The sequence below is a fragment of the Chiroxiphia lanceolata genome, chromosome Z (genome assembly GCF_009829145.1).
Source record: "Chiroxiphia lanceolata isolate bChiLan1 chromosome Z, bChiLan1.pri, whole genome shotgun sequence".
In the NCBI taxonomy this organism is placed as follows: domain Eukaryota; kingdom Metazoa; phylum Chordata; class Aves; order Passeriformes; family Pipridae; genus Chiroxiphia; species Chiroxiphia lanceolata.
The window spans coordinates 55,790,663-55,817,236 of NC_045671.1; the positions used below are offsets into that span (position 1 = coordinate 55,790,663).

General features: G+C 40.6%; 1 protein-coding gene and 2 long non-coding RNA genes across 3 annotated transcripts in view; 1 reads left to right on the forward strand and 2 right to left on the reverse strand.

Moving 5' to 3' along the window:
- Positions 1–2,924: 2,924 nt before the first annotated feature.
- Positions 2,925–17,735, reverse strand: LOC116780437. The gene is made up of 3 exons (XR_004354476.1): positions 17,659–17,735; positions 6,209–6,213; positions 2,925–2,936 (listed from the first exon to the last, which is right to left on the reverse strand). It is a non-coding gene; the product is annotated as an uncharacterized LOC116780437 (long non-coding RNA).
- Positions 17,736–18,621: 886 nt separating this feature from the next.
- LVRN (laeverin) overlaps positions 18,622–26,574 on the forward strand; it is a 43,655-nt gene continuing 35,702 nt past the window's right edge. Inside the window, exons 1-2 of the mRNA XM_032675437.1 lie at positions 18,622–19,208; positions 26,179–26,321. Coding sequence (XP_032531328.1) covers positions 18,622–19,208; positions 26,179–26,321 — 730 coding nt within the window. The remainder of the gene's footprint in view (positions 19,209–26,178; positions 26,322–26,574) is intronic.
- Positions 25,479–26,574, reverse strand: part of LOC116780436 — a 39,512-nt gene continuing 38,416 nt past the window's right edge. Inside the window, exon 4 of the long non-coding RNA XR_004354474.1 lies at positions 25,479–25,935. This is a non-coding gene — a long non-coding RNA (uncharacterized LOC116780436). The remainder of the gene's footprint in view (positions 25,936–26,574) is intronic.

The window sequence follows — 26,574 nt, forward strand, 5'->3', positions numbered from 1 at the left end:
ACTGGCAAGATGCCAACATCCAGGACACCAAAACAAGTGATTCTTAAAGGTGCTGCATACCCTGAGGCAGCTACTACCTGGTGCTTTTCAGGGTTCCCTATGCATCCTGACTTGAGGTTTGTTCCCTTGCCAAGCTGACTGACAGTTGTGAAGGCAAACAACATGTAGGTTGGTCGGAGTGTCATGTGAGTACATTGGATTTTGAGCAGGGTAAAGGTGTACTAGTATTTCTAGTCCTAAATTAACATGAATAAATCTAAACCAATTTATTCTAGTTGCAAGAGGGATGCAGACAGGTGCACGATAATCTCAGTTTTCCTGTTAAATAGAAGTAAATGAATGACTGCAAAAGGGAGAAATTATCTCTTTGGGGTTTTTTAGGAGTGGGGAGGCACTTACATGCTGCAAGAGGGACATTTTTTTCAGCTGAAGCCTTCCTTATTTGGGATTTGTAAATGTGTTTGCCTCCTACTTCCCACGCAGCTGGACATGTGTATTGCCTCCTGGAATTGGAATGATCACCCATTCTTATCCAAGCATTTAGCAAAGCATCACTTTTGAGCAGCAGTATCTTAGGACAATTCAATCTATAGAAGAAGACAACCTATATTAGAATGCAGTTCCTAAATATTTTACCAGTTCTGAAAATGCTATTAGAGCAGTGACGTTCCATACGCTTGCTGAAACATGACAAGTAAAACAGTAGGAAAGACAAGTTATTCCATGAGCAGCAGAACTAGTGAAGCCTGATTTCCTTCAAATCTGTGCACTCTGCTATCCAACACCACTCCCTGGAATAAGCCAGTTTCCCTTCCACTATCCCATGAGATATGCATCTCAGTAACTTGAGATCTTCCTGTGCTCACAACGTTTCCAGTTCAGCACTCGCCTCTATATTCTTGGCTCTTTTTCCATCCCCTGTGTCTGAGGTAAGGGGAGAAATATGAGCTACAGTTTGGAATGAGCTAATGAGCCAGGCAGTGCCACATGCCAAGGGGCCGGTCAAAGCACATGGGATGGCTGGCCTGCCACCCCATGCCAAAGGGGGTAGGGTATAGCAGTTCTCTCAGCAAGAATACTGGATTCTGTTTTCTCTCTCTGTAGATACATAACATGTGGATATTTAGATATCTTTGAGATGCCTGGTTTTGTCGTGCAGGCTGAAATGGATCAACTTATTCAAAAGTGAGAAGGAGAAACTGAAAAAGCTTTCTTCCAACGACAGATATGCTGGTAATACTAGTAGGAATATCTGCCATTTAGCACTGACAAATATAACATTAGCTATTTGAAACATCTAGATGGTATGTAATGATTGTGGTATAGAAACTCAAATAAATTAAAAAAAAAAATTAATCTAGTAGAGTTTTTCAATGGCAATTCAATAGGTATGAAGTTTAGCATAAAAGCCAAAAGACTGCCACCTCATGTCATTGAACTGGAGGGTTCATCTATAAACTGGTAAATGGACTCTGTGTCTGCTCTTAGTTCCTTAGTCTTAATTACATGATGTATAAAGAACAAAATTTGAGCTCTACAGGCTCTTTTCTCAAAATTTTTGAACTGTTTAATAGAGTAACCAAATGTGTCTGACTTCCCAGAAGAGTATTATTTAGAATTGGATAAACGTATTCAGTGTTTGGGAAGTTTTATTTGTTTGGTTCACTCAGCCGTGCCAACTGTATTTTAATAAATGAACATTGAAGTAATTTTTTTAAAAAATTCTAATAGATTGTGTTTATGGGAGTTCTGATGCCATAACCACATTGAATATGTTATTATCATGAGATCTTCATCTGCAGAGGAAAAAGAGAAGTGTATTTTAACCCTTACATGAATACTAATCCTGATACTTCTTGTATGAATTTATTTACTCCCATTATCTGTAATTTTTCTTTCGCTATGGATTCTCATATAAGGCAATGGTTCATTTAAAGTCCTTTCTACTGTTTCTTGCTAGGACTTAAAACTTTACTTGGATGCTTTCTATAATCCACATCACTGTAAGTGCTGTGACTTGATTACTCTCAGGAGGTCTTTTCATGTTGATCACATTGGGAGAGCTCTATTCATGTGACTAAGGTAATTATATTAAAATTTCAAGAAACAAGACTGTATGCTTTGAAAAGTGGCTATTTTAACTGGATCCAAGAGTAGAAACTATTCAGTAGAAGTAAGTTCATATAATGTAAACATAAAAATAGCTAACTCAAAAGATTAAAAATTATACTTTTCTTACAGCTCACAAAATAACAATAATTGCTGATACAGCTGGTATAGATAAAATGTGTTTCTGATTCAGTTGCTTACCATTTTTGATGACAAAGTTACTTATATAGACAGCCCTTTGCCATCAAAGAAGTTCAAAATTATGCAGAATTAAATATCTATCTATTTATTGTGAAGAAAATTAACTGTCTATTTCAACTAAAATACTTGATTCACTCTGAATAAGACTACAGCAAAGTGTGCTACTCTGTGCAGGTGAAAAATTCTGTTTGTTTTTCCTAATCCTCAGCCCCCCCCCCGTTTTACTCTCTTCCCTTTTGTATCAAAAACAAAAAGTTCATTTGTCTTTGAAAAACGAATGGACCATCCATGTCCACTGTGCCATTTTAGTAGCCTTTAGTAGTTTGTAGTTTTAGTAGTCTCTAGTGATTACTTCTACTCATTATTTTTCAGTAGTTTTAGAAGCCTTTAGCTATTGTTCCTACTCATTATTACCTTGCCTTACCTGCCTGGAGAGAGGCAGCTGCTGCCTCTGTCTGTGTCGTAAAATGCTCTTCAGAACAGATAGATTTTACCATAACATGACATTACTCCTTTATAAAGTCTGCACCTAGGTTTTGTCATTCGTGCATGATGGACTTTCAGATTGCTCACAAGTCTGAGATTCTGTGCTGACTGATTGTGCTAAAGGGTCTCCTGCCTCCCTTCTCCTGTCTCAGCAATCCATTAAAAAGGGCAAGTGAAGACAGATAAGCCACAAGACAAGTGGAAATGAAAAGGGCCTCCTGAGAGGAGTTGCAGCAACAGATGCAGTATAGAAAGTGTGAAAGGGTAATTTAAGACAACAATCTTGTGCTGCTTCTCAGCTTTTTATAGGATTTGGAGCATGCCAATACATCCCTAAACAGTATCTCTGCTTTTCCATGACCTTTGAGCATAGAAAAGAATTGCTGGCCTGTGCCCTATAACTGTAGCTTAACTATGTTTTGATGTGTTTGGCTTTATTGGTTACTGAATAACAATAAAAGATTGCAAATCTTGGACTAAGCTTTCTCCCCAGAGCTCTCTATTCCCATGATACCCTGTTTGCAAAAGCTCCTACAGCTAAGACCACATCTTACTCTCACTTGTCAAACCAAGATAAATTAACTGTCGAATCACTAAACCCAAAGGGACCTCCTGTCTTTCTTGGTATGACAGCTGAATGAACCTGATGAACTACATCAGACATTTTACTGGAACAGTTTTCAGGTGTTTTCTAAGTCTTCACATTTAGAAATGGGCTGATGTCTGTTTTAAGCAACAACAATTTAATATGTAGAGAGCCAAACAACGGGCCATTTGGGATGCTCCTGTGGCAGTATATGCTGTATAATCTTTCTGAGAAGTTTGGGCATGCAGCTGGTTTATTTAAATGTAACAAAGACTGGGGTGAAGTTCTCTCTGTTAAACAGCTTAAGATGATAAATGCTAAAGTGGTAAAACACTGAAAAGTATAGTTCTGGGACCTAGTGTTTTCAAGCACAGAGAGAGTCTGTGGCTGTTTCACTATATCCTGTCTCTCAATCAAAAACAAAAGCTTGCTATGGCCTATAGATTGTGCAGAAGCCTTTCCAACCGTTCCATAAATCCGTTCCATTTTTTCACATACAGATGGTTTACATTTTCCATTCTCTGTTATATCTGCAATGGAATAAAGTTTTTTATCTTACAGTGACTTCAATTGAAAAATAAACATCCGTCCATTACACCATGTTTCTTCAGTTGAGAAAGGGGCTGAGGAGAGGTCTTAACGCTTATTACCTTTGCCTTAGAAATCTTAGGACTATGTAAACCTCTTTGACATGAAGTATTCATTGTAAGGTCTGCAAGAGCATACAATAAGTTGAGAATCAATGATAATTTATGGGGTGTTCCTCCAGCCAAAAACCTCAAAGGTGGGGGATAGTATTTTTCTCTTGACTTTTCTGGACTTAGAAGAAATTGTGATATTGATGTGATTGAGAAAAAGGTGATTTGGTGCCTTTCCCATTGGCTCCTCTGAGGATGCTTTCTTTGTTTTAATGTTTTTATAACAAACAAGTGCCTACTTCAGCCGATGCTGCCTAGAAATGGGTGTAGCTTCCATGCACATCATTAATTCATTAATTTAAAAGAATCTAAACACAAAATTTAGAAGGCAAAATTGTATCATTTGCAGTAATTTGGCTTTATCCCAATATTTGTGTTAAGAATCCAGTTTTGTTTTGCTAACCTAGGGTTTGCTCTAGCCTGTCAGCCCTTGAAGGTCTGGATTTTAAGTGGGAAGAGTACCATGCTATACTGTTACTCAGAAAATGATACTGCACAGGCATTTACGTTATTTACATGGACTTTAGAGAAGCAGGTAATTCATTAAATATGAGTGGGAGGCAATTAACACTTCATCGCTGCTTCCCTTCTTCCACTCTCTGTATTTCTTCTTTAAGGGGACAGAGGGGGGTTCATGTTCTTTCCTTTTGCTCTCACAGACCAGAACTTTGGCTCAGTGCAGGAGGGGGTGCACAGCTGTATGGAGGCAGGAATAAATAGTCAAGACTGAAGGAGGACATGAAATTTTAAAACCAGTTCTGCCACTAGAGACATGTAAGATGAAATTGCACCTTCCACAAAGCTGAAGATTTACTAATATACCAGAAGTCACACAGTGACATTCTTGCTTGTGTGCCTCACATCCCCAGAAAGCACGGAATAAACTGCAGCAAGAAATCCTATTTGTGAAAAATTTCCAGCATTTCTACATATTTTTCTTTTCACTTTAGTTGAAGGGTCTTTGCTGAACTCTAAATGCTTCACTTTGAATTTAGAGCTTTTTAGATATTTTTCCTTGTCTTTATAGTATATATATTTTAAGTAATCATTTTATTATATAACTGTTCAAAATTATTTTATTAGAATTACTGTAGATATTTTGATAATAAGTATATTAAATTTTATTCAGTAAATTAATTTCAGGAGTTAGGAAATTATGTTCAGGTATTTAATTGTTGTTCACTGTTTCATAATCGATATTATATCAGATAATATGACTATATAAAATTAAAATGTGAGCATTAAAAGCACACTTAAAAATTAAAATTATTTTGAAATTATACAATCTGATACTTTTGCAATGTTTTGCTTCATATTAACTCAACGTGTTGCTTTCATATTTTTCACCAAAATTTATATTTCCTCTTTGTCACTGAAGATATACACATATTCTACATACCACTGCTATGTAGAAAGATTTGCCTTAGTAAGTGTGCTGACTAACAGTTGTACCCATGAAGTTTTATCTACAGTGGGTGAGAGTAAATCTGAAGATTCAGCCTTGGGTATGCTATCTCAGTTTTGAGAGGCTCTTGAGAGTAAGTAAAGAAACAACAGAATTAAAAAAAAAGACAAGAAGAAGAAACTATGATACTAGCATGCTAGATGTAAGCCCCTGGTATTATTTTGCTGTTCGCAATCTCTGTTGCTGGGTTGTTTGGTACTTACCTATTATGCTGAACTGCAGCAATTTGTCCTCTTGCACAGCTTTTCTTCTTTTCATCAGATGGTTCCAGTGAATTGCATGGTCGAGATCTGATTCCTGAGCATGTTGAAGGGGCTGGTCCTTTCTGTATGGTTGGGTGCTTACTTAGCTCTATTTGTGCATTTTCTGTTACTGCAGTCATTTTGTTGTAATCAATTTTAGACAAAAGAGATTAGATACTTTTGGAAGCAACCACAAAGACTTTCTAGTTTAATTAGAGATGTGTATATTTCCATGAAACTTTTACTGTAAAAGATGTAACATTAGACCTTTGCTGGTTTCTCTTTTGGTTTTGAGGCATCAATCTTTCTACAAACATTAAAACATATAATGTAAGTAAGCAAGCAGATGTTCAGAATTTCCTCTTTTATTTCTACCCCTCCTTTTGGAACTCTGTTGTTCCAGCTCTCTGATTATTTGGACCATTCCTTGAATTCTTGTTTTTAACTTAAAAATTCCAGAAATGTTGTTCTGCTTGTCTGCATCTTTCTTCTCAATTGCAAACAAAATCACTTGGCTGACAGTACTTACAATATAGAATAAGAGAATCTGTAACTGCCTGTAACCAGCTGTGTATGTTCACATTCAATATTTTTTCTAATAGTAAAGTTTGTGCAAAAGATGTGACATTTTTTAAAGCTATCATAAGATCTATTTCAGTATCAGCCAGCAGAGAAGTAACAATGTGTATATACTTACAGCAGTGTGATGCCAAACTTTTGAAAAGGGGTCGTCAGAAATTTGTGCTGTCTCAGTTGGCAATATCTATGACATTCCTCAATTAGAGATATGTGGATGCCTTCCTTTGCCATATAACGTTCATACTTTGCCATGCCTTCATCCCATACTTCTTTTGAAATCTGAATTTGTTAGTCAGTTCCCACCACAGTGTCTCTTTCACCTTCTGCTGATTTCAGGAATGCTTCTTTGTTTGACACAACAGTCGTGGCAGTGGCAGTGTTGGTGTGACAAACCACTACACCAGCCATGCTGTGGGTACCCTCAGATTTCTGCATGTGAGGCATTTGCATCTGGCAGGTTTAATGGTTCATGGGGCAATAGGCTCACTTTTGTTTCTGCGACCTGTTGTTTCCTTCAGACTGCTGGTTAGTATCATTATTTCACAATTGCTAGGTAGATACTTTGATGATAAAAATTTTGAGCTGCTTTTTGGTACTGGGTATATCAACAACACTCTAATGAGAGTTCAGGCAAGGAAAACTGATGGCTGTGGAAGTGGAAGATGTCTCCTCTAGGAGAACTTACAGCTTGGCCCTGTCTTTCCTGTGCAGTGGTAGCAGTAGATTAATTGAGCTGTATGTGCAGGGGTATTGGCAACCTGCTTGAATCAACCCTTTCTAATGGTAGTAAGGGATACAGCACAGCAAGAGAGACGGCATTAACAATAAACACAATTATTTGGCAAAAGTTAGCTTGTCTGCTAGTTTCAGAAGGACAGTCCTGATATTAAATGAAGTCACTGTTCCCCATGGTGAAGTCTTTAGCTCTTGCCTATTATGATCACATCACTTTGTTTAGGGATGACACAATGAGTTTGGGAAGAGTGCTGAGATAATTCCTGGGATACACTCCAAACTTTATTATTTCTGCTACATACAACCCACAACAACGAATCATTAAGATATTTGAAGCAATCCCAGACTGCCATTTTATGATACAATAAAATACATTTATGCAACTGAAGTATCTGTGAGAGAAGGAAAAGAATGATTAAGCAGTATAACAAAAGTGGCATAATGCCAGGGATTTGGCTCACTTGATTTTTTTAATAAATACCGTTGTGTTAACAAACTTTGAAAATATTCCCAGTTTGAGACATAACTCCCCCAAAAAGTGAATATGCAGTGAATATATTCTGGTTTTGAGATGGAGCCCTGAGTAGCTTCATTTGGTTCAACAAATTTATTTGGGATATTTCCCCTAATATTCCTTTGAAAAACTACTTATTATTGTAGAAGATTCTGTAGCAATAGAATTAATCCCATAATGTACCAAATGTGATCATGAGAATGTAAAGAAACTCAGAATGGAGTAAACCACTGTAATGTGGTGTTCATTACAGAATTTAAGGGGAACTTAATCACTAAGTTTGCTTTACTAAAGGGAAAGAAGACATATCAGGAGAGGCAGGTACTGAAGAGGTAATGGAAAGCGTAAGATGAGACAGCTCTTTCTTTGGAAGGTGTGTTGTCCACTGTGCTCTGTGTTGCTTTTTACACTTGACAGCACCTTTCTGGCCCAGAGAAGTAGCAGTTAAATACTGTACACACATATAACACCAAATTAATCACATTGCTGTCCATACTCATTTCCTGACTAGCCTGCACCCACTCTCTATCTTAGGACAGCATCGAACAGGAATTATGATCCAGAGACCTGCATAAAGGACTCATTGATAAGAGATCTGCCTTTTGTGCTTCCCAAGTCTAAATGAAGACAGGATGATAGGGTTCAACATGTGAGGTTTCTGTTTATTTTGAAATTAGATTGGACAGATTGTTGTGAAGGTTTAGGTTCTACTGTATTGTTGTTTGTATCCAACTGTAAGAAACTACTCAGAGCCTAAACAACAAAAACATGAAAAGAGGAGTAAGAATGAAGGAGAATAGAACCAGATCTGTTAGAAGGGTCAAAGTTTGCATTAATGTTTCGCAAAGTCAACCTTCCTGGGAGTTAAAGAAACATTTATAATGGCTAGTCCACCCTTTATCACACCAGTGAAGGAAACCAGAAAAGGAAAACAGAGTTTTTCAGAGCATGTCTTCTGGATGATGTTATGGTTCATCAGCTCTACCTATGAGTTTTGTGAATCCCAAATGGTACCTATGAAGTGTTCATAATGAGCTGTCTGCCTAAACAAGTTCTCAGGGCCTAACTCCATGTTAGCAACATGCTAAAGTGAGAAAAGTGGTGGACAAAAGGGATCAATAGAACTCAAAGGGATTATTTTAACCAGTGCTTCTTCATCCTTTACAAAGTCCATACTGTTCTTGCCTATCAGTAAAGAACAGAAGTTAATCTGATGGAGTAAGTGGGATGTACTAAATGAATATAAGACAAAAAAGATTTCTTTGTTCAATATAGGTGAGATGTGTCAGCCTTCACTTTTGCCATAGCTGGGGGAAATGTTCGCTGAATATGCTTTAATGTAATCCATGCAAAATAGGGGCATCCCAATTACATGTTGTGTGTCATTTGAAATATGTTATCTCCGTCTAATCAGGATGCAGAGAAAGCAAAAGGGGAATCAGCAAAATGTATGTAATATTACACTACACAGTAGTTTCCAAAGTTTGATGCAGTAGAAGTCCAGTGCTAGTGTCATTTTTTGACAGCCCTGGAATTATTCTCTTGACTTCCATCATTCATGCTGAAATTATTCTGTGTTTTTGTACTTTCGCTTTCCTTGTTACTCATTTCTCTGTATTTTGAAATGCCTTGATTTATGGAAAAATACCCTACCAAGGCTCAAGGTAGCTATAAACTCAAGATGTTGCATGTACTGTCTATGCTGGGCTTCATCTTAATTGAGAACCTTTGCTAAGTGTCTGTTTATAACTTCTGAGGTGGCATCAGCTGAAGGAGAGTATGGAACAGTAGTCAACTGAAAGGAAAAGGGAACACTTTGTTCTATTACAGAAAGAAACACTTCAGAGTTCATATTTTGTTGGCTTATACACTATTTTGTGCACATGGTAAGGGAAGAAGTCATGCAATGAGGGACTGAGGGAATATTAAATGAGTTGATGGATTGAAGAGGTGCTTGAAAGGAGTAATCAAAACCAGGAGGGTTTGTTACTTCAGAAGAGGAAACACTACAAAGCATAGACTGTTCATCCTGGACACTATTTGGAACATGCGTAAAATGGGTGTGGGTTTGGTAATAAAAGCTGAACTTGCTTGAAAAACTTCCAGTAGCTTCCCATGAGGTTCCTAGAACAAAAGTTATTTAAAATTTCCCTTTTGTAAGTGAGCCCGTGATAATCCTGCTCTAGATATACTGGACATCTGCTTGGGCTTTGAGGTTTATTTCTTCTGCAGGGGGTAGAACATGGATCTTGTGGGGTTCAGGTTTTAAGTTCTGATTAAAATTGCAGTTGTGATCATAATTCCTTCATTCCTATCAGAAGTGACCCCAGGAAAGACAATTAAGAGCCATTCATAATGTTAGGGAAAGGAACTGAAAATGTGTGCATATGTCCTATTGTTGTCCATTATTGTTCTTATGCAAGAGCCCTTTCTTTTGTCACAGCACTGGAGCCTCCCCTGGAAAGGCCTCCATCCATTTTCTTAATTTTGCCTTGTACTTTGCTAGATCTAGGTATTAGAGTGATGCTGTTGGGAGAGAATGTGATCTTCTCAAACTGTAAGAAAATACATGATCTGCGCAGTTGTCCCTCCAGAACCAGGTGTGACTGATGTAAGGATAAGGGTGGTGCATGATGCTAGCAATGAATCCATGGGAAAAAGTGAGATCTAGTGATGTGCTGGTATTTAAAGATGACTCTGAGTCAATATGATACCAGAGCGGTAAAGGAAGTACAGTGAGCCAAAGAATTCCTTCAAGATATGAATGAAACCAGTTTGGGACAACTATGGGACAAGAGTCTTAAGGACTAAAGTTCATCAAAAATACATCAAGCATTTTTCTGTCCAAGTAGCTCAGTGGTTTATGTGATTCCCAGAAGTCACTAGCTGGCAATTTAACAAGTAATACTGGTGTGTGATGTAGACAGATGTGGGAGAGAAAGACAGGTGGCTTGTTCAGTTTGTTGTGGAACAGCTTCTCTTTCTCTATGCCAAGTCGAAGAACAAAATTTTCTAAAACCTGTCTGAATGGCTCACTGTGTGAGGTCCAGTCATCACAGCAGTTCATCTCAAATGCTTGCCAGGCAGTGGGAAGGAAAGAATCGCAGGACCCCCCTTCTTTTGAGTGGCTGACACTACAAAACCAAGCTCTTCTCCAATATCGGCATCGAGCTTCTCATAGCCTGAAGCTTTAAATGCCTTGCCAGGATGCCCTTGCTTTTTCCTTGGTATTTATTTTTGTTTATCTGCCTGCTATGCTTCCCTCTTTTCTTACCTCAAAGCTAGATTTGCTAATTTCAGTGAAGAATGTGGCTAGCAGCCCATTTCTCTACTTTATTGATGTCAATCTGTTTTCAAAACAAACTAGTAACATACGTTGTGTGCACCCAAACTTTCTCAGGTTGAACTTGCCTTAGTTTTCAGTCATGTCTCAGTTGTGGTATCTTTTTGTCATGGAGACTCTGCTTCTATCACCCCTGTAGCAGACATGAAGAATTTGGTGACGTGTCCCTCTGTCCCTCATAGAGATTTGGTAATTTCATGGCTTAGGTTGACCATAATGGCACAAGTTCCTCATCTTGACTTTGACATAAAACTAGCATTCCTACAACTTAACTTCAATCAGTCAGAAATTATCCCCTGAATAACTAATGGTACAGCCTGTTGCCTTCTAGGCCCTGTGGCTTTCTACCATTTCTTCACACCTTGCCATCAGCTGGGAGTTGTCCTCTCACTGTTCCTCAGTGAATATTGCCATCTTCCTCAGAAGTGCATCCTGACTGTGCTCTCCTAAGACTTTTCCCATATCACCTCAAAAACCATCGCAGCACACTTAGGCACTGGTGACATGGATCAGCCTGCAGTCCCACACAACTCTAGAAAAAGAAAGATCAGAAATATTTCCCCTACTATATTGTTGTCATTGAGCTATCCTCAGAGGCATCTACAATGTCATTAGTCCTGCAAGAACATCTGTAGCTTTTCAAACGCAGACAAATGAACAGAAGTATTGTGTTGGGGTTTTTTATTTGTTTGGTTTGGGGTTTTTTTGGTTGGTTGGTTATTTTTTTCATTAATAGAAGGAACCATTCAGAGGCTCATCCACATCCTTTATTCTGTTATGATCTTTTCTGCACTAAAGACAGGGTCTAGTAGCCAGCAGCATTATTATTTTACAGACATTCATTTTAAGTGAAAAATGTATTCCTGTCCTGTTGTGAGTAGGGACATCCTATTTCCTATTCTACATCACATTCTTTGTAGAAAACTGATTTGTACCAGAGCACAGGGTAAATTCCCTCCATGGGTCCATCCACACAAACACAAAAGATTTATTACTTATAATTCATATATTTTGAGACACTTCCATGACCATGATACATGTTTTCTTGAGACAAGTTACATGTCACAAGTACAGAGATTTGCCAAAAATACTGAAACTCTTTTCCAGCTGATCATGCAGGCTTCAGAAGAGTTTGGGTTTTTTCTTTTCCTTTTTTTTTTTAATCATCTGATTGGATCAGAGCATTTGGAGATGAGATCAGATTTAGGGTTTGTCAGAGCAAACCTGGGAAGTAGAAATGGAGAACTGCACTGGGATTGCAAGCTGCACCAAGACAGGAATTCTAAATCGGTACTGTGTTCTGAGGTGCCAGAATAAGATACTAGAGGGTTAAACTGGAGACCTGTTTTATTCTGTTAATAAATCAGGCTCAAACTGTAGTACATTTCTGCCAAAGGGCTGCCAGAAAGAGGCCCTGGAAAACAGACTGTCTAAGGTCTGCAGGGATGTACAGAGCTCTGGCCAATTTGATCACAAGTTGACATGTAGCCACATTCTTCAGTGAAGCACAGGTTTGTTGGACCAGTAAGGAATTGGAGAGTGTTTTGTGAACTTCTTCAAGAAGTATATCTTGCAAAATATGATACCCAGAATCTAGGGATAAAGACAACCTGTAAGCTTTAAATCTGTTGAAGTCTTGAGTGTTTAGGCCTCTGCCAGCATGTGAATTCTCACCAGCAGCTTTCAGGTAGTAGTTTGACTAGTTTAATGAGGATTTTAATAGGAAAAAAAATGAGGAAACAATTGTCCTCATTTCTCAGTAATTTTTGAAAATCTGACACAAATGTGGCAAACAGTTTATGAACTAAGAGGACAGATAAAACAATATTTCAGCATGTGAAGTATAATTATTTTTTTTAAGATGACAATCCAGTGGAGCTTGCTGTAGATACGCAATAATAATGCTCTGTTGCAGAGCTAACTCCCAGCACAGAAAAGCTGGCAGTTTCCTAGGACAGTGGACCAAGAAAGATTAAGTTGGGATTTACAGATATAGTGACCCTAAAGAAGTGAATCTGTCGAGCAAAGCAGTTGTTACAGAGGGCCCAGTCCTCAAAGTATGTGCATTTCCAGGGAGTTAATTTTGGAATAGCGTAGTGCCCTGGACCTCTCTCTTCTGGTGTCCTGGACCGAATGCCCATCAGTGGTTGAAGTGCACAAGGTGTCCCTGGCTTCAAAAGTCCTGACTAAGACTGAGCACTGCCCACTGCTCTGGACAGCTGGGCTGGCTGGCACCTGCCTAGTGCAGATGAGGAGGTTACTTCCAGCAGGAAAAGCCATTGTTTTCTCTTCTGCTATCCTTCTCGTGGTAACAGGAGAGCAAGCTGGATGCACAAAGGTTATTTCCCTTTCAGCGCCCCTCTAGGGCTGAAGTAAGCTTTGTGAAGCATTTCCTGTACTTGGCTGTTGCAGTCTTAGGTTTGCATACCATCCAAGAGCCCTACTTGCAACAAAAGCAGATGAAATGAGAGGAGATCCTTGATCCAACTCTGTTGGTCCAACTCCATGGGTGAGAAAAAGTTTACAGTATCTCCATACATGAATTCTTCAAACTTTTACTTGATATTCCTCCTAGAGAGCTGATAATTCTCAGTATGAAAAGCACTCAGGAGACAAATTCTACGTTCCTGGTTAATTTCAGTGAAGCTCCCAGAAAAATGATAGGTATCTGAAAGCTTGTAAAACACATAATAAAGAGGGCCAACAGCTTTGAAAATGTCTACTAATCACTTCCATACAGCCTGATTGAGCACAAGCCTGAAAATGTTGGCATATTTGGAAAAAGCTGATATTCAAGTTGTTTTAAGTGCAGTAACGATCAGAAAACATGTAATTTCACAAGAGAAAAAGTAAAATGATGTCTAGAGCAAAGTTTTGTTCTGTGCAGATGCCTACACTCATCCTTTTCTTATTAAATCCTCAAAAATTTTCTTTCAAAACTTCATTCCAATTAAGAGTGCATTGTTACAGTAGGGTTTTTTTCTTGCTAAGCAAACTGGTGAAAATGTGATACATTTCTTTCCCACACATCCTCAGTAGCAAGACTTAGTTTATCAGTCCTATTTACCTGCCACAGCTTCAAAGCCAACTGATAGAATTACCCACTATACAAAATATTTCTTATAAAACTGCAGCCTCCTTAATTGTCATCTCCTGCTCATATTCTGGTTACTGGTTTTCATGTCTGATGCGCTTAATTCTTGGTTAGTTTTCATACTGTTCTGTGGATCTTCTCATGTTCCCTGGAGATGCTTTCCTGACCATCCCTGAGAAGGAGGTGGTTATCCCATGTACCATACCTTCAAACAGGGCTGCAGGCCGCTCTAGCTTCTTTGGTCCCTCTTTGGAGGGAGTCTTCAGCAGCTCTGAATGTGACTGTGCTCACTGGTCATTTTGTTAACCCCAAGTTTTATGTTTAATCACTGTTCCATTTTACCCATACCATTTAAGGACTACTCTGTTATCTTTCACAAGCAGAAGTACTCAAAGAAATAGCTTTGTTTTGCCCCAGTTGCTGTGTTTTCTCCAGTGGTGAGAGCTGTTGCTGCTACCTACCTTTTGCTGTACCATTGCATTGATACATAGCTCCACAGAGGCAGTCAGCGAGGCCCTGGCAAACAGCTCACAGCTGGTCCATCAAACCAGAGCAGAATTTACAAACAAATTTGTGCATGATTTCCTTGCCTTCCAGACAGAGGATTATCAGTGGCCTGCCAGTCTGAAACACCAAGGAACATGTTTTAATTAAAGAACAGGTAGAAAATATTCATTTCTATGTGTATATATATATATATGTATGTATATGTATATGTATATATATTCAATTATAGATCAGACATTATTAACAGTAATGGTAATATTTCAAGCAGGCTTCCCTACATACAACTTTTTAATTAGACGCAGAACTTGCTATGGTGAAAGCACTTATTTGCTCACATAGTGACCACCATGCAATGACATCTCACTCCAAACCATTAATCTGAGTTTTCAATATCATGCTTTTTGATGATACTCTAATGCTTGGTCAAATTTGACCATTTTAAATTGGAAGTCTTATCCACATTGCCTTTCTGTATTGCCTTGTACTGGCCAGTTAGAATAGTCATGTCAATACAAGTCCAGATCCATATTCAGTTGCTACTGTGATAGCTTGTAAACTTTAAATCTGACAATTCTATAGGAGTTGTAAACAAAGTTTCAGGAATGCTGGTCAGCCTTGACTAATTGCTGGAATTGCTACACATGCTATCACTCAGAACTTCTCAAATTAGATTGAACAAATGACTAGTAATGTGATTTAGGGAAACATCTTTCAGCATAAAAATTACTTTGCATTGCTTAAACACATTATTTTCCTTTTTCTTGGCATTCAATACGTATGATTTATGATGATATCACAATATTTTTAGTGAAAGCAATACTATTAACCTGAAAAATCTTGAGAAAGTTTAAAGAAGGGTCACTATAATATTTTGCTCTTTGAAATATCATGTCAAACTTCCTGGTCAGCTGCTACATGAAGTGCTGTTTACCTCACTGCACCTGAATGGATAGTAGATCCCATGCTGTCATATGTAACCTTTTTCTATTGTTCAAAATTTAGTGGACATCAATAGGACTTTGAACAACTAGTGAGTATGGCAGACCCCATTGCCTATACCAAGATAATAAAGTTTGCCAGATGTTTTGGTGTCCTTCAAAGCAACAGAGCTGTCTGACTTCTTTTATAACAGGTGATTTGTTTCTACCGTCACATATGTACCAGAGCCTTCTTCTGACTTAAATACAAGCCTCCTGTTTCTGTCCAAGGTCAGGATTTTATCTGTGCTATGGCCCGAATAAAAAACTGTGCCTGACTTTCTGTGGCCAGGGTGCCTTTCCTGGCCCAGGACCTCCTGCCTCTTCATCTCCAGGAGCATGTCATTCAGATGTCTAAACTTTGCAACTAAGTTCAGCAGAAGGGATGAACTTTTGCATCAGAAGCTACTCACATTTAGTACTGGATGCAAACTATTTTCCCCTGTCTAACATTTCCTGGTATGTATGTTACCACCAGGAGAGGGATGCCTTCACCCATCAGTTACTTTGGGAGATATAAATTATTTTATGGGAAAAGGTAGTTAAACAACACTTCTTAAAACATTTATTCTAAGTTATAACTATTGTGGGTTTATTGTGTGTCATTGGAGGAAAGGAGCAAGTTTGAATTCTCCATTGAAAACAAGAGAAAATAAACTGTTTTATAAATATGAACTGTAAACTTTAAAACATATCCTGCACTGTTAATAAGGGCAACCTTCCCATGGGGTCTGCACTGCTTACAGGCTTATCACTGAGTGGTTCTGCTTGTTTTCACAGACGTGGAATGAAATGCCTTGGTTTTAATATTGCCTGTGCCTTGTTTTGAGGGGTTAAGTTGATGAACATGGCCTTACTGAACCATGTTGATGGTGTATTCAAAAAATAGTAAAGCAGTACATTGAAATCCTCCATAATTTTCTGCAATATCTGTGCTCTTGCCCTAGAAATAGTGATGAGATAGTGATCTCTTCTTGCTGTCACATCCTTCTTTGCAGCGCTGTCCTTTCTCTTCTGGTATTTCTGGGAGCTCGTTCTTCTTACCTGGTCTCCCTATTGTGTCAGCTTCCACGGACTGGCACAACAAACTGTTTCCCAGAGTTACAATGACAGTAAGAGGGAAAAGATGCTTTCCTAAACACCTGAATACGTTTTCTGTGAAGTCTTTTAAGTGACATGCAGCAGGTCACACCTGGAGGGTGGTCAGTTCAGGGCTGCAGGTTCAGTGACCTCCAAGAAGTTTGCTGGAGATTGTTGTAATGTCTTAATAGGAGAGCAGTATAATGGATGTTGCAAAACATGCTAGGAGAAAAGGGAGGGGCTGCTGATGTTCAAGATGAAGAGTAAAGTTATGTAAGGCATGTGCAAGGATGATGGGTTAATTGGAAAGAGTACAGAGGGCTGAACCAGAGAAACAGAAAAAGGTCCCAGGGTGTGGGTAGGGAGAACTGGGGTAAATTAGAACAAAACGAGAAAAGAAGCACAGAAACAGAAACATACAAGTCAAATTGTATAGGGAAAAAAAGAAAAGAAAAAAAAAAAGAAGAGGGGCCAGCACCAGAGGACAGCCTGTTGGAAATCTAATGGACAACAACAGCAAAGACATTGGGGCAGGCAGCACATGAGGCAAGAAAAGTGGGAGAGAGGCGACCAGTGAGACAGGCTCTCAGAGAGGATCTCCTCCATCCCTCAAGTGACAGGGAAAAAACAGTCTTCTGCTGGAACAGAAATTTTCATAGTTCAGTGGCTCAGACCTGTAGCAGCCAGATCTGCTGTACCCAGCATGAGGAAAGCAATACTGTATTCTGTACAGAACAACAGGGAAAGTTATCTCTCTCAATTAACAAATAAATTAGCAAGAGAAATAACCTTTAGTGTTAGGTTATTGAGGTGAATTTGCTTTAACTCCAGTGACAAAACAGACTGCAATACCTAATCCAATGCCTCAATTCTGCAAACAGAGCTGTTTGGAGTTGAGGGTGGCTGTTGTGTGGACTGTAAGTCCAAGGATATTGACTTGGGTTCAAAACAATGTGGGGGGTTGTGTTTGTTGGTTGGAAGTGAATTACAAAAAAAAAGGAGGGGAACCTGCTTGTAATCCAGATTACAAAGTGTTTGAGACAGTGGTACACAAGAGCCACTGTTCTGGCTTCTGCTCCCGTTGGTACGTGGCTCACAGTGATTTCAAAAAGTAGCTGCAACTGAGAAAAATCAACAGGCAAGTTTTACAAGGTGGCAAAGGTTGCATTTTGCAATCTGGCTGGCAATCCGGCCCCAACTGGCAAACCCTTTAAGTATGTGTTTAACTGGGAAGACGGGATTAATCCTATTGATTGTAACGGAGTTAACTACATAGGTACAGCGCAGTGATGTTTAAAGCCTCAACAGAACTATGCAGAGAAGTGAGGCTCTAAACGAGGACTATTTATTAGAAACCCACTTTGATCGTGCTTTTATGTACCAAAGATTTTTCAGACTCGGGTCTTTTAACTTCTAGATTTCCCTCAAGAGCTGCTCTGTTCTAACCACAACACTTTGCGCATCTCAAGCAGTGACCTTCCATTTTCCCATCCTTCCTCTTGCCATGGTGGTGAAAAACGTAAGAATATCTGCGGGTTTAGTGGGTTTTTTTCTCCTTTTCCGGCCAGTGCGCGGGGAGGCCTCATCTCCAGCTCGACGGTCGCCTTCGATGCCGGGGCTTTCCCCAGCCCCGAACCACCGCCCTGCACTCAGCCTCGGCCGGGAGAGCCCAGGTTCGGTCCCGGCAGTGCCGCCTATCCGGGCAGCGCCGTGATCGCTCATCCCCGAGGGGTACTCGGCATCCATCATCACCCGTCCAGCATCCCCGCTCAGCCGCGACTCCCGTCACGTCCCCTCTCGGTCTTTAGGAGGGGCTGCTCGGGTGCTTGCCGAGGCAGTCGGGACGGGGGCAGCCCACCCCCCCGGAGCAGCGCTCCGTGCAGACGCTTTCCCGGCACCGCGTGGGAACCCATCTCCCCTGGCACGGCGCGTCCCGCCCTCGGGCGCGCTCACTCCCCCGCCCCGTAAGTAGCGGCGGCAGCGGCCGTCGGGGCGCAGAGCGGGGATGGGGTCCCGCGGTGCCGGGCTGTACGTGGGGCGCAGGGCGGCCGCCCTTGGGGCCGCGCTGCTGCTGGCGCTCCTGGCCGCGCTGCTGGCGCTCGCCGCTCTCTACGGGCGCTGCCGGCAGGAGGAGGCACCGCCGCCGCCCTCGCCCACCGCCCCCAGCACCCCCGCCCCGCCACCGGCTCCCACCGCCGGCCCCGTCCGCCGCCTACCCCGCCACCTCCTGCCGCTCCGCTACGAGCTGGAGCTGTGGCCGCGGGTGCGACCGGGCCAAGCCGGGCCATTCTCCTTCAGAGGGCAGGTGAACATCACGGTGCTGTGCCGGCAGGACACGGACGCGGTGGTGCTGCACAGCGCCGGGCTCCGGAGCCGCGGGGCCGCCGTGCGCGGGCCCCTGCCCGGGCTGGGCGCCGCCGTGGAGGTGGCGGGGCTGCGGCAGGAGGAGGAGGACGAGGTGGCGGTGCTGGAGCTGCGGGGGCGGCTGCGGGCCGGGAGCCGCTACGTCCTGCAGCTGGGCTTCCAGGGCCTCCTGGAGGAGGACCTGGCCGGGCTGTTCCTCACCCGCTACACCGACCAGGGACGGAGCAGGTAGGCGGCGGCGGCCGCCCCGCGGACTCCGCGCCCCTTCACCGCGGCAGCGGAACTCCCACGGTCCCGCGTCGAGGCCGCCCGTGGCGTGGAGGCTGCGGGACGCGGCTGCAGGAGCTGGCACAGAGCTGGCGCTGAGGTGGGCGGCAGCGGGGCGAGCTGCTCGCTGCCCGGGCGCAGGAGAGGCGGCCGCTTCTCGCCCCTCCCCGGGAGCGCATCGCAGCATGCAAAAAGCGTGCCAGAAACTCCGGTCTGTGCTCCGGGATGGTCGCTCTCCTCTCCGGAGAGCCTTGGCCGTGCTGCCCTGTCTCTCCGTCGGCAGAGACAGGTGACTTCACCCGTAGCACCGGCTGGACAATTTCTGGTCTCGCTTTCAGTGCCTTTGGCAGCGAGGGGGGCAGACAGTTCCTATGCCCAATTCCCGGGAGCCGCAGTCCGTCTCAGAAACTTCATCCCGGCCCCACATATGTTTGTGTAACACCGACAACTCCTCATTTCCTCAACCTGTGTCTGTGAGGAGGACGTCTTTGTCAAGAATCCGGGATTTTGGCTATGTATTTGGGCATGAGTTTAGAGACGCCGATCCCATGCAGTTTCAGAAATAAGGGGGAGTAGGATGAGTGACTGCTTTAGACATCTGTACTTTGTAGGTGCTATTCGTGTGAAGTTGTTTGGCTGTCATCAAACAATCCATGATTTCCGTAGGGAGTGCTATTAGGATGCTTTCCTTTTCTTTTGAACTGCAAAACCGGTGCTGGAGCTGTGTGAGCTAATCAAGCAGTCAAAGGTCTAAAACATATTTTCACCCTCAAAAATGATGCTTGCTTATATTTTATTTATTTTTTTTTTTTAATTTTGGATCTTCCCAACATGAATTGCATTCTCAACTTCTGGACACGAAACTTGCTGAGAGAAGTGAAATTTAAGATCAGAATTTAAGTACTTCTAGTGGCAGGCAAGTTTCTCAAAATAGGAGTTTGAAGAAGAGACAGATAAATCACTCGTTTTAAAGTTTTTCATTTTTAATATTTAAAGCACCAAACAGTGAGTCGAAAGGAAAACTGGAGTTAAATTCAAGTATTCTTGTCTGCCACCCTATCAATGAGTCTACTAAAATGTGTGGGTTCATAGGCTTCTTGGTTGGTTGGGTAATGTAATAAAATATGCAGTTACTTTCAAGAGCCATACATGCAAGCCTCCATATGAATAGTTGTAATACAAAGCCACAAAATGAAGTTGATAATTTTTTTTGAAATGGAGAAAGACTGTGTGGCTTTTCTGCAGGCAGTTGGCTTTTCAGCTGCCAGCTCTTGTATAAATCTCAATACTAGTGTCTGCCACATCTGGAAAATGTAACTTAGATGGACTTTTTTTTTTTTTTTTTTTAACAAAAAGGAGGTAAGTTGGTAAACCTCAGAGAAAAATGCAGTAAAGTAAAAAAATATTTTAGGAAGCACATTCTGTTTTTCTCCAGTTGCTGTTTCTTCATTCACTGATTGTTCTTCATGGGATTATTTGTGCAACTTTTGAAGAAAGGAGAATCTAGAATAATTTACTTAATTTACATAATTTTTAAAGAAAGGAACAAACCTTAATACTGTATCAGTATGCTTTCTGATGCTGTATTAATTCAAACAAGTCCTATGTAGGAAACACAGAATTAGACTATGACATTTTCTGATTCAGACTGTATAAAATTCAGAGTATCTGGGGGAAAAAAAGCTATTGTCAGCTGCCACAGTAGAAAACAAGAAAAATTTTTTTAAATACTTCAAATAATGTGTATAGCTCGATTTCCAATTGTTTAGAGAGTTTATTACGAAGGTCCCATTTCATTCTTAGTTCATCATGAAGCACTAATGAAATATGAGACTACAGTCTGGTTAAGGAGATGACAGTGGTAGTCAGACAATGGAATAAATTAAAGGAAATCCAGTGATGGCAGATATAATGTATAATTTTTGTTACTTGTTTGTGCACCCATTTCTGATATTTTTGAATGGATTTTGCATATTTTTCTGCTCTAAAAAAGGCTTTCTCTGAATCGAGAGTATACAATAATATCTTGTTATTTTTCCTTCACTAAGAATTAAGTCACCACTTAACCAGCCATTTCCTAATCTGATAGAGTCCACTAACACTGAAGGGTTTTGCATTCTTATTTTGGAGGAGATAGGTTTTGAGTGATATGTAAGCTCTGCCAAGCTATTAACAATGGAAAAAGTTGGATTCTAAAGGATTGCATAGATCAGGAGTGATTTAAAAACATTCAGTGCCCTTTGGCTATCAGTACAAAGCCAGTTACCCAGCTACTGTTCTGCAAGGAAACCTCCCTCTCTAGCAGACTGTCCCATAGCTTTTCTAAAGTGACTTGTACCAGTCTTCAACAGACCTTCAGGGTCTGCTTCCTGCAGAGGTTTTCTGATTTCAGCACCTCACTTAAACTGCCAGCTGTAACAGACAATGTGACATCTATCTGTGGTCATGCAGACTTCTGTATTTCTTGCATGCACTAGAAGTCTTAGTGGTTTTTGTAATTTGTGCTTGTGGAACCCTAGAGACCTCTCGTCTCAGAAGAGTTTAAGCAGATAAGTGCAAGCTTTTGGTAGACACCTTGATCCTAATGAGACGTGAAATCCCTGAAATGTTTGTTCCATCTGGACTTTGGCACTGTCATATTTCTCAGTCAGATATCCCCATTGCTCTTGGTAGACTGGCAGAATGAGCGAGTTGATGCAAAGTGTCATTCCCTGTCTTTTCTTGAAGTCAGAGCTGTTGTACACTGGCAAGGTGGTTTCACAGAAACAGCTATTTTCAGAAGTCCTAACCTGACCTCCATGGAAAACATAATAAACCAATTTTGCTGAATTTTCAAGAAAGAAATTTTTAGTTATCAGTTTGATCATTGATGACTGCATATGTTTTACTGTTGTTGACAATTTGTACTGCCCACCTGATCAGGTCTTACACACAAAAGATAACTCTGAAAAATGGGAGCACTTGTTATGGATAACGAGCAGCCCATGTCTCCACTGCTTGCAGGAGCAAAGGAAGTGAAAAGGAAAGATGCTCCCACATCTCCAGCACTAAGTGTTTGAAGGCTCTCCTGTTGAAATGAGGAATCAGTATTCTGCATATAGCTGTGATAGTCCATACCAGGATCTGGGTAGGCAAAAAGATACAGAAACCACCTTTGCTCTCCTTCTCTAGCACTGCTGGCTCAAACTTACATGATGCAGGAGTTTTGTTTCTGTCATTCTGCACAGAGATCTTGCACGGCCGTGGATGAGCTCGTGGGTGCTACTCCAGGATTAGAGGGTTCCTGTGGGGTGTACGATGAAGTGCAGGCTGTATGCAGGTCACTGTTCAGGTCAATGTTTCAAAATCCTTTGAGCATTTTACTTGGTAGCCACTCTACACATGCCCTGTGCAATTTCTATAAAATACTTGACTGGATAGGGCTGGTATTAACGGGCATCCCAACACAATATCCAAACACAATGTTTGCACGGATTTTTATCAGTTGCTTATGCACCAATTCCTAGGATGAGAGTAAAGGGGTTAGAACAGCACTAGTACAGTTAATTTTGCCTCAGAGCAGAGGATATGCAGTTCTTCTTAGCTCTGTTTTCTACGACTGTGTGAGTAAGACCGTCAAAGGAGTGAGACAGAAATCAGAACAAGTAAGATGTTTGGTGTTTCTTTGTGTTGCATGTTAGTATCAAGCACTGTTCACCTGAAAAAAATGTTTGGGTGTTGGGGACAAGATTCTACTCACTGTAAAACTCCCTTATTTTTAGCCAGTTCAGGGTTTATTTTACAGTTTAATTATTTTATGTTTGTAAAAATGGAAGAAATTAAATGTAAAAGATGTTAACACAAATACCAATTATGCTATCAGTATGAAAAATAACTCATGAGAAAGCATTTTTAGAATGTCTCCTTTTTTGCATCAAATAAAACATTTCATCTACAATTATCCTGTTTATTAATCAGGTGAAATGTGATCTACTAGGCATTCATGTACTATGCAGAACGTATTCCTCATTTTCCTTTTCTTTTTTCAGACAGTAACTGAAAAAAAAAATAAGAACCTACATATACTACAATTTATGTGTAGTATAAATTGTCTAATATTTAGGCTAAGAGATCCTTTTTTCTGTTTGTTTCTCATTGTTTGAAAGTATCATGTGGTATTACATGATCCGTATGAAAAAAGAAAATTAAATCTATTTGCAAAACTGTAGACTTAAGGGAGGGATTAATTTGTCTACTTGGGCATTGTTAGACTTTCTAAAAAAATTATTTCCTTTTGGGCAATTTGTTTTGTGATAATACTGCAGTGTGTTAAAAAAAAAATTGCTAGTGATTCAGTTCATGCTAATACCTTCACCTTGAAAAAAACCCCAACAAACAAACCAACCCACAAGAAAAAAAGCTCCAACTATTGTCTATTCTGACAAATTATATGAGGTAATATGTGTTTTAAACACCAGTTATTTGTGTAATATGCATGAAACATTCCTATTTTTCTTTTTTATCTGGAGTCCTGCTGAAAAACAACATTTAATATGTCCTCATACTTCTTTTTTGTCACATTGCCTTGGCCACAATATGCTATTTTGTATTCTTGAACAAGAATTTCTTGAGGGCAAATTTGCCAAGTGTCTGCATCGGTTGCTGCCAGTACAGAGCCTCCAGAGGCAGTGACGGCACTGATGCGGGGGAATTCACAGTCATGGATTTACTCAGTGTTTCCTAGAACCAAGCTGCAATTGATTGCACAAAGGAATGAACAAAAGCATACTTTGCTCCATGGGAGGAAGAAGATATTTTCAGTGATTGACTTCCTAGGTGAAGTGGCCTATCACTATTGCTGCTCCTGTGCAACCCTGGCAGAAGTTTGTCACTTTCCATCATTGGACAGGATAAAGGAGAAGAGGTGCTACTTCTGTCTCAGGTGGAGCTTCAGCTGCATTTCGCAAGGCAGCTGGTGGCTGGTACAGCACAGATTTGACTCTGCAGGGAATCAGGTCCATAAAGAAAATCTTCCCTTACCAACAGTCAAGAAGTCAAATACAAAGTGCTGCTCCTTCTCACGCTATTCCTCACTTCAAAATAGGCATTGTGGTCTCAATAGTCACTGTGCAACAACATGCTCAGTATGGGTTCTTTGGTCATGGGTTATGTTTATAGTACAGCATCAGATATGTCTGTTAAATGCAAAATCTACCATGTTTTAAGAGTATAGTGCTTTTACACAGTCATCTTGTTGATATTAACTTAGTTCCCCCAACATCAGCAATGTGGATGTAGATGAGGCAATGACACTTTCAGCACTGGGTTATTTGATCAACCTTGAGCACAGCTGTGCTTGTAGGGTAGACCTGACTTGTTACTCCGCTTTGTAGTGCAGATCTGACTCATTACATACTGCTACTTAATGTATGGATGCTATCTTGATGGCTCCTGGCTTGTTTGGGATGTCTCAGTGCTAAGAATAAGCATTTGTGAACCTGGTGTGGATAGGCTGTTAGGGAGCACCTCAACTGCAGATGAAAAATATTTGCCATGTCAGTATTGAGGTCACTGAAACAGGAGATTAGGCCATGCTTGTGTGCCCAGTTGCTGGCTACTACTTGACTGACACATATAGAGCTTTGAGGAACATTGCACGTGTATTTTTGACAATTCTTGATAAGGATGCCCTTACGTGAACAGCTCAGATGTACAACTTTATGAAACTTCTGCTGCGAGACACAGTGATTTATCTTTTGATTCCAGCGAGTGTGTGTTGCAGGAGAAGAGTCAGAGATCACTCCAACAGATCTGTCCAAGTAGTTTATTAAGTTCTAATCAGTAAATTTAGGTGTACAGATGGATTGGTAGTCAGTGCTCTGCACTAAAGTATACAAATATTATTGTGTAAGTTTCTTACACGTATCTTAAATGTTGCATGCATGCAAATATGTCACCAACTCATGGATGTCTGGTGTCAGACAAAGGGTCTTTCAGCCTCAAGGGTAACCTTGAGAGGCATACCTCCTTGAGGGGAGATCACCACTCTGCAGACAGGTGCTATGGATGGAGAGCTCAACAGACTCTGATAGCTGCAGATATTTACAGTAGAGTGGTTGATTTGTAGACAGTTTTTCTGCTACTGATGCACTTTCCTCCACTTATCAATCCTGTCTCCATCCAGACCTGTGGTTTTGATTTGCTGCTGAATTCTTAATGGCAGTCTCACACAGCAGGATTAACTTTGGTCAGATCTACTTGGTGAACATCAGACTGGATCAAAGTTTACTTAGGTCAAATAGGACGAGTGCATCCATCACAGTATGCCGCAGAGGCAACTGAGGCAAAGCACAAGGTACAAAAGGGTCCTTTTGAATATTATTCTCGTTTTACCAGTGTACTGGGACAGTGTTGATGCTGTTTTCACAGGGGTTCTTCTCTTGGATTTGACAGAAGGGTGCAAGTGCATGCATACACAGTTCACTAGCAGTTATTACTATTTTTTATTAAAATATACCAGTAATTAATTAACAAGAATACATGCATTAAGGAGAGCAGCAGGTGTACAGAGATATTCTAATTATGACAATAAAGTTGGGCATTGTACCTCTTGAGCACTGGTCTGCTGTGTGCAAAACTTCAATCAATTCTGTCTTAATAAACAAAGTAGGAAAGCTCAAATATTTAAAATATGATATCCGGAAAAGGCCTGTGAGGGGAAAAAAAAAATCTAATTAAAAAAGACTGCTTTTCTCCACAAGCATCCAAACTGAATTGGTTGTTGGGCACACAGATTTAGTCATGGCTTGAAATAATAGGCAAAACTTTTCCAAATATGCATATTTACACAATTCACTTCCTGGTTTTTCTGATTTGTTGTCTTTATGTGCTATATATGGATTTTGATGAGCTGTAGCATGCTGGATTAATCTTACTTGTATTTTTAATACAGTATGCTCATTGCCTCCCAAATGGAACCAACGTATGCCAGGAGAGTGTACCCATGTTTTGATGAACCTGCCATGAAGGCCATATTCAATATCAGAATTGTCCATGACCCAAGCTATGTGGCTCTTTCCAACATGCCTGCTATTGGTAGGTAATCAGCAAGTCAACTTAAGGGTTTTTTCCCCCTAAATTAGTTTTTAAAAGGGTGCAATTTATCTGAGCAGACTATGTCATCTGATACGGTGTATTGTCCACGTGCTAATGTCTTCAAAGGGCACACAAAATCTGTTTCTATGAACTTAAACATTTGGAAACATTTGGACGCTGTTATTCATAATTAATGTCTCTGATGGCAATAATTCCATCAAATAGTTTTGTTAGTTGAGATGTGCTCTCCTCC